We start from the raw sequence: 8,273 nt of genomic DNA on the forward strand, positions 1-8,273 counted from the left end.
AGAACAAAGGAACTGGATAAATACGTATATACTGCTTTTTATATTATGAAACACTGTAGTACAAACACGACTGTGTTCAGCCAAAATTTTACTTCCTTTTGTAACAATGCACATAGTAGACTGTTTTCACATATGTACACAAATCCATGTTTTACGTAAACATATATTTAATTATAATATTTATAGCCTGCAAACATTTCTTAGTCTCAAAGACTTTCACATATCCGCCAACATGGCTATTTATTATTATTTTTAAGAGTTCTTAAATCGAAAAAGTAAAAAATATACTAATATCCTGTTGGTTGATTTCATTCCAGCAAGTTAGAATTTCAACACAGTTTAAGTCATATCGATGATTCAGATCCTGGCAGGTCTTGTAATTCCTGTGAAATGAGAGCACAGCTAATACAAATATTAAGCAATTATTTTTATTAAAATCAGGTTTTTTTTCATTATTCAATAGAAATGATTGATCTATACAGAGCCACCGAACTCATCTGTCTCTTGGGCTGCTTGGGGGCTTCATATAAAAGTGCAAAGGCTCTTTTTGCTCTTTCATCAGCCGGGGAGGGGGAGGATGGGGGGGGGGAATGAAGGCATAGAATAAAGTCTAGGACTGCTAAAGAATTGCTGGCATTATTTTTCTATCACGTGTGAGCCTGGCTGCCTGCTTCTTGAGGTAGTGAACCCAGGGTGAGACTGTGTCGGAGCCTGTTTCCACAACTGTATTTGGATATCTGTGTTATTGATCGGGGGGGAAAGGGGTGGGTATCCAAGTGTGAGGGGAGGGGAGGACCAACTGACTACTGGCTCACTGAAGCACAAGACAGCTTCTTCCGGAAAGATGTCAAACAACTGAGACATAGCCACAGAGGAAGTAGAAAGGTGGAAAAATAAGGAGACCCTGGAAGAAATGAAGGCTTTGGGGGCTTTTCCTTTTCACTCCTTTTCTTTCTTTCTTTTTTTTTCTTCTCTCATCTGACCTGCAAAGGCTAGAGTGACAGCGTCATGCAAATACTGCAGTCCCGCAGGTCTGGGAGAGGGTGGATGCTAGACTGTGAGTTAATGTTAATGATGAGCGCAGTGAAAATACCAGCCGCTGCCACCCCCTGCACACAGAAGCGCTCTGAGTCAGCATCAGATGCTTTGCCTCGCCTCTCGCTGGGTGTCTGTATGCCTGTGCGCGCGCGTGCTCGCTCGGGCATCCGTGTCTAGCCGAGGGGAGGGGGTGGCGTGTGAGTGCGTGGAGGGTAAAAGCCAGTCAGTCAGTGAGAAGCAAAGGTACGTTGGAGAGCAACTAAAATCTGACTGATTTCCATCTTTGGAGCATCAGATGTATTCCCTAAGGAGGATGGGTCTCCGTGATGGGGGTGGTATAATTATGTTAATGTCATATTTATGGAGGGGTGAGATTTTTCATTCTAATAATTGGTTGAATGCTATGGTCAAAAATTGTAAAGCCATATTCAGTTTTAACGAAAAGCATGGACTTATATCTAAGGACTGTTTTATTTTTTGCTCTTTGTGAGTGCTGCTTTTTTGTTTTATTTTTTTTTAACTATTTACTATTTTAAGCCATAACTGATTCAGTATGGAAAATCAAACGATAAACAGAAAGAGATCTTATATAATGATGCATTACATCATGGAGCAGAATATTTAAAGTCTTAACAAGGCAAAGTAAAGATCTGGACAGAGGGTCGGGGGTGGTGGTTGGAAAGGGGTGTGGTACTAGGGTGGAGGAGGGGGCCAGTTAGCAAATATTTTGTTCAGTATAGCTTTCCTTGCAGCTTACTTGGAAATGGCTGATTCACCTGTTCTACAGGAAAACATTCTAATTCTTTCCGTTTTTGTTTTTTCCTCCTCTTTTCCCTTTTAAGATCAACCACTTCAGAAGAACCAGATTCCACTTCTGTGGCCAGGACTTTTATGTTATGGCTGGTCCGATTGTTTTACCCTGCGTTCTATGCTACTAAACCTTGGATCATTCCTAAAGTACAAATTCTGTTCTCGAACCACAAACAAGGCTAAAAGATCGGAGGAAATTCAGTGAATATGCAGGATTGGGATTGTGTATTTTCAAAAGTATTGAGCTTTATAATGCAATTGTTTAAAAGTAGAGTCTCTTTTTTTCTTATGTTGCCAGCATTTTAAGTTACGTGTTTATTAAGTGGCATTGCTCAAATAGCTACAGAGTATGCATGGAAATATCGGCTGTCTGACTAGTTTGGAGATTCAAAGAGAAATAGCAAGCTTCAGAGGTATTAAATTATGACATGCAAAAAAGTTTTTGTTTTATTCTTAACTGCAACAGTGTATATTTAAATTAGAGTTAAAGTGTTGTATGTCCTGGGCCCACCTTACAAGTTGTGCTGTATAGATGTGTAATGGGAAGCAAAATTTCAATTAGGGTCCCATTAACTGGCATATAATCCTTCTTTAATGTAACAGAGGTTATGGTGTTGCTGTACAAATCTGCTAGAAACAGATTTTAACCCATTTTTCGTCTCTTTCTTGGATCTAATGGAATGACTCTTAACTGTACATTATCTGCATTGTTTCATACATTCTTCATTATTTTAAAGCCTGAAATTAGTCTCTAAATGGTTGTCATGAATATTCAGCTCATCCTAACTTTATATACCATATATATATTTCTGCATATGTATTTTAATTAGTATTTAGAGGAAAAAGTTAACTGAACCCAACTGTAATTTCTAAACTAGCCTTATTACTGGAAGAAGAATTCTACCGCATCAAACCAGACTTTTCCTAGTCCCTGAGACCCTAACTTGTGAGGTATTTTAGTAACATCACAAGTCAGGCTCTTGGGACCTAGGCGGAGGGGAACCAGCAGCTTTGGACCTTATTGATTGTCTGCAGTTACCATCAGAACAAAAGAACATACATAGATTCTGCCTAGGAGAAATGAACAGTGCTCTTCTTTATAATCAGCAATGTTTTCACCATGACCCACCCCCCAAAATACTATTTTCAGAAACTGTACTCTAAAGTGATGACAGAGTGCACAGAAATAGCGTTTGTATTATAACAACATATATATAAAAGCAATATAAGATATCTGTGTAAGAAGCAAAATTAAATACAAGTGTTTTTAAAATGCTTCTTTTGGTGTATTTAAGGTGGCTAGCCTAAGAGAATAACTCCTTAGTTAATAATGAAGAGAGTGGTTTATATTTGTAACTTTTTTCATATGCATAGAAATATATACATTAGCTACTTAAATAAATCCTTTATGTTTTCACACAACTATGGCTGAGAATATGTAATGTATAGCTATAATCATGCTTGAGGCCTAGAAATAAAATCATTTGCCATCTTCTTTATTTGACCCTATTAGATTTTATACTGATTTAAGAAGAATGCTGCATTATACTTAGTATTTATTGCCAGAGTTTTCTTTAGTCTTTTTAACCAGACAACATGCTTTATATGTCTTATTATAAGACATTATCTTGTTATAAGAGTTCGAGTTATCATAATTAGCAGAAATATAATACCTTTTAATTTTTGCATTTTACTTGGCATATATCATGGACATATGTGAGATAAATTAGTAAACACCACCTATGAAGTCAGGCTGCTCTAGTTCATCTATCAACTGAATCTGAACTGCAGACTTTTATGAGAATTTTAGTTTTATATGAGGTAACTATTTCAACTATATCATGTCACATTTGAATATTATTAGCCATTGCCATATCAAATGTGCTTTTTTGAGAGCAGAATTATACATTAAATCTATTTTTAAATTTTACAATATTGTTGCAGATAATAAGATTCAAAATGGAGATGAGAGATTTTCCATAACAGAAGAAACAAAATGATTTCATTCTTTAAACTCTATTGCTTTACAGGGGTACTATAAATTATATATATCTTCACATTTTTAAAATAAATTTCTGAGTGTATTTGAGAATACTGTAATAGAGTCTTTGTTCACCTTTTTATTGGACTTGTTAGAATTACTTATGATTTGAAGTATCACAGAATACAAATCATCCATGAGTTATATTTCCTAAAAAATTGATGTTACAATATCATAAACATGTTCCTCATCTATGAAGGCACATAGAATGTGTTTAAGCATATATCCACCCTGTATCTATTCAGATTCTTTACTTATATCACCTGTTTCATTTATTTAGAATCTCTGAAATTTTAAGTGTGTGTATGTGTGTGTGTATAAACAAATGTTTTAAAACTTCAAATGAGTGGATATAATATAAACCGTGAAGTTTTGGGTAGTATTTATTTTTTACTTCTTTTAACCTTATTCTCATTGTAATCAAGCATTTTTAAAAGCATAAGTTTCTCAATACAAAGAACTCTATGTATGTGTATCTACAAGTACACAGAAACTTGATTATATTTAATAGCCACATTTACACAGCAGATCAGAAACCACCTCTTATATAAAACAATATCACATACAGGTATATGTTTACAGACACCTGTATGTATAAGATGTTCCATCAATTTAGTTCCAAAATAATGTAAGGGATAGATGTTTGTTGGCTATAGTGATATCAAATATAACTATTTCAAATGCAAGATTTTTTTTATGTCATCATATTTATGAACCACAATATATATTAACTTCGGTTTCATAGTCGGAAGATACCAAAGCTAGATTTAAAATGCAATTGTGTTTATTTTCCCCAAAAACATATATAAAATATATATTTTTTACTAATCGTCATGCATTCTCTGAGCCCTCTGTATGTAACCTTCCGATCTATGAACTATCTTTTCTGAGCGCGTCATTGATAAAGCTTTTCTCTTACTCCATAAAGGTGAGTAGAGCTATAAGTGGGTAACTTTGTTTATATAAATTACTTTATGCTGTATATGGATAGATGGATGCCACTTTTTTCTGCATTTCTATCTTAGCTGTCACAGGATATTGTTTCGGGGCTGTATAATATGATTTGGAAAATCAGATCATGCTAAGCTTAAAATAAAGGAAGGATCTACAACAAAGAGCAAGAAAATGATGTGTTGCATACAGAAAAAAAGCAGTGATATTAACAATTCGATGGCTTCATGGTTAGGAGACCAGCCTGAGCCAGACGCATATATTAAAGGCTGTCTGCTGCCGATGCGAGCTTGCTCAATGCGGTGGAAATGAGGAATCACCTCCTCTCTGACACCAGCTTATTTTTACATTTTAATTCTGAAATAGAGAATCACTGTTTTACATAAATATACTAACCCCTGCTTGATTATTTTCCTTTCTCACATTGTTTGCTAATTTACTGTGAACTTCAAGTTCTATTTTTTTAAATATCATCACTCACCTTAAACATCTATCAAATACCAATGAAGTAGTAGTTTTTCTTTTGTCTCTTTTATATTGCTCTGTTAATATTGTTATACTCATGCTTTTAACTTTTAATCTCTGTAAGGAAAACAGCAGTTTTTCAAAATGACATTTTTTAAAGCCATTTAAGGTCCATCAAGGAAGCCACTGCTGGAATTTTGCCAAATCTAAATATGATTATATTTCATTTCAGTGTTCATGGGGTCAATATCTTTCCGAGTATAGAAGTCTTTAACACTTTAGTGTTCCAGTGAAGCTGCAGATGAGGTGTAGAGATACTCTCAAGTCATTTAAGCATTAGGCTACATAAATAATGTCAAGGAAGAGGTATAGGTATCTCAGGGGAATTACAGTACAGGTTAATTACTAATGAAATTACAAAAGGTATATACTATGTTAAATTCCTTACGTTCAAATGGACATGCTGGTACATGTGCCTGGCCTTGGTTTAATTCACCTGATAAATATTTAAATGGTTTTGCAAGTTGTCATGTTTGGATGAGGTTTGAGAAAAGCAGTACATAAAGGGTTAGCTAACGCCCGAATTTTCTTGCCATTTACACATGCAGAGCATAGCCTACATTTCGGTAGGCAGCGAATGCAGGCATCGTTTTGATTACTTGGATTCTTTTGTTAAATTTCTCACTAGACATTTAACTTAGCACTCAGGTCCCACTGATCCTTTAGTGACTGTATTTGGAAAAGGAAAACAAAGTTCCTAACATAGAGAAGTTTTCACGTTTCACGTTTCACGTTTGCCTGAACGTTTCTAAGCATTTGAAAAACAGACTTGTTAGTGCAGCTTTGCAAATACATAGTTAGTATGTAGAAACTTAGGTGCTATCATTATCTGTCATCTCCATCTCTGTATTTAGTTTTTTTATCTATCAGTGACCAACTATACTCTGAGGCATTATATGTATATATATTAATATACGTTAACATATGTACTTAATATATATCAACATATACACATGAATATATAAATTAATATGTATTAATATATACATTTTATATATTTACATATTATATATATCTATATATCTATATATCTATATATCTTAGTTTTTTTAAACCCTTGGTAAAAATAGTATGAAAAGTGAGACTTTGTCATAAACTTATCCACAACATTTTTTCAATGAATTAGCTTCTATTTTCATTGAATGTTGCTTTTTCCCCAGCTTTATCAGATGGAGTGTATTACTAGCCAATAATATTAACTTGTATGTAATGTCTTACTTGTGGAAGTTTGAAAGCAGATAGAACTTTTTTCTTTTTTAAACATCTTTATTGGAGTATAATTGCTTTACAATGGTGTGTTAGTTTCTGCTTTATAACAAAGTGAATCAGCTATACATATACATATATCCCCATCTCTCCTCCCTCTTGCGTCTCCCTCCCACCCTCCCTATCCCACCCCTCTAGGTGGTCACAAAGCACCGAGCTGATCTCCCTGTGCTGTGTGGCTGCTTCCCACTAGCTATCTATTTTACATTTGGTAGTGTATATATGTCCATGCCACTCTCTCACTTCATCCCAGCTTACCCTTTTCCCTCCCCATGTCCTCAAGTCCATTCTCTACATCTGCGTCTTTATTCCTGTCAGAAGCAGGTAGAACTTGAAGGTAATTGAGATTAAGTGTATTTGAGATTAAATAGTGTTATATAATCAATCAGCTGATTCCATGCATATTTTATGAAGAATTTAAAAGTGAAAAATTTTCATATGGTGAAATAAATTTTTCCTTGTATCTGATGTAAGAAATGTGATTTTAAGTGTGTTACTTTAATAATTAATTCCTGAACAAATAAAAACTAGCATAAAAATAATCATGGGCTATATCTGTTAGGTCAACTAAATAAGAATCATAACTCCTAGGTTTCATCTCGGCCTTTTAAGGTTTCTGGGGTGCTTTGGGTTCTTGTATGTAGGTGGATTTAACCATTCCCCTTTTCTAAGAAGTTTCTTCCTCTCTGTTGGTAGGTGTCTGACGATTTGTGAGCACCAAATGGCTATTCTGTGGAGTCATCTCTCCTTGCCTTTGAATTAGCTTTCCCTTGGCCATGAGTCAACATCAATATTTTATACATCCAAATTGGTAGGTCTTTCTTGAAATTCTTCTATGTATTTTTCTGGACATATAAGTGAATTGTGAGAAATTAAATGTACTTTGTTATTTATGGTCTTTCCAGTTTTCAGACATCTTCACTAAGAGATTTGGGTGATGTTGAAATGTTAGCCAATGGAAGCACTTGGTTTTGTAGGATTTAAAAATGTAATGTCTTTCTCATGGTAGACTTCCTATTCTTAGCTGTGAGGGGGGAACCAGTATGTGGCTAAGTTATTACTCTGTTAAACCTCACACTGAAAACCCAGCCCTTGCATTTATAAACCTTGGGGAGGATTCTACATTAGACAACATATTTTGTTGGGGGGGTTACACCACAGTTGGTTCCCTTCACTTCTCTCTCTTCCTGACACCCCCTCCACCCAACATGGAGCCTTTTCAACTTCTTCAAAGAAGTGGGGGGAAAAAGTAGACTCTTTATTAATGGCAGAAAACAAACTGGCTGCTGGACTTCAGAGACAGCCTTCTAATAATAAAGCAGAGTAGGCACTGCGACAAAGAATTCTTGAATGTACTAAATATATAGGGAAGCCTATTTAAATTCACCAGAGGGGCTTAGAGGGCAAGCAGCAGAAAGTTTAGAATTCAATTCAAGCCATGCCAGAAACTGAAAATGTACCTTAAAAAGAATTTCTGAAACAATTGTTCAAAGACATGTCAACTTTTAGGGTTCTTTCTAGAATAATGAAATTTGTACTTTAATTTCTGTGGTGAGTTTTTCAATTAAAAAGGAAAAGTGATTAACAGGATATCAAAGGAACTGTGTCTTATGTTTAAAGAAAATGTGTTTTCTTTCCGTAG

General features: G+C 34.9%; 1 protein-coding gene across 2 annotated transcripts in view; it reads left to right on the plus strand.

Annotated features, from left to right (window-relative positions):
- LOC309660105 (uncharacterized protein) overlaps nt 1-8,273 on the plus strand; it is a 224,422-nt gene that overhangs the window by 163,265 nt on the left and 52,884 nt on the right. Inside the window, exons 3-4 of one of the 2 annotated variants that reach the window (XM_082460655.1) lie at nt 1,881-1,995; nt 7,328-7,442. In XM_082460655.1, coding sequence (XP_082316781.1) covers nt 1,881-1,995; nt 7,328-7,394 — 182 coding nt within the window. In that variant the 3' untranslated portion in view covers nt 7,395-7,442. Of the gene's footprint in view, nt 1-893; nt 1,282-1,880; nt 7,443-8,273 lie in introns of those variants that run through there. The other variant, XR_014263137.1, reaches the window with a different exon arrangement.

The sequence above is a fragment of the Balaenoptera physalus genome (genome assembly GCF_965194825.1).
Source record: "Balaenoptera physalus genome assembly, chromosome: 4".
Classification (NCBI taxonomy): Eukaryota; Metazoa; Chordata; class Mammalia; order Artiodactyla; family Balaenopteridae; genus Balaenoptera; species Balaenoptera physalus.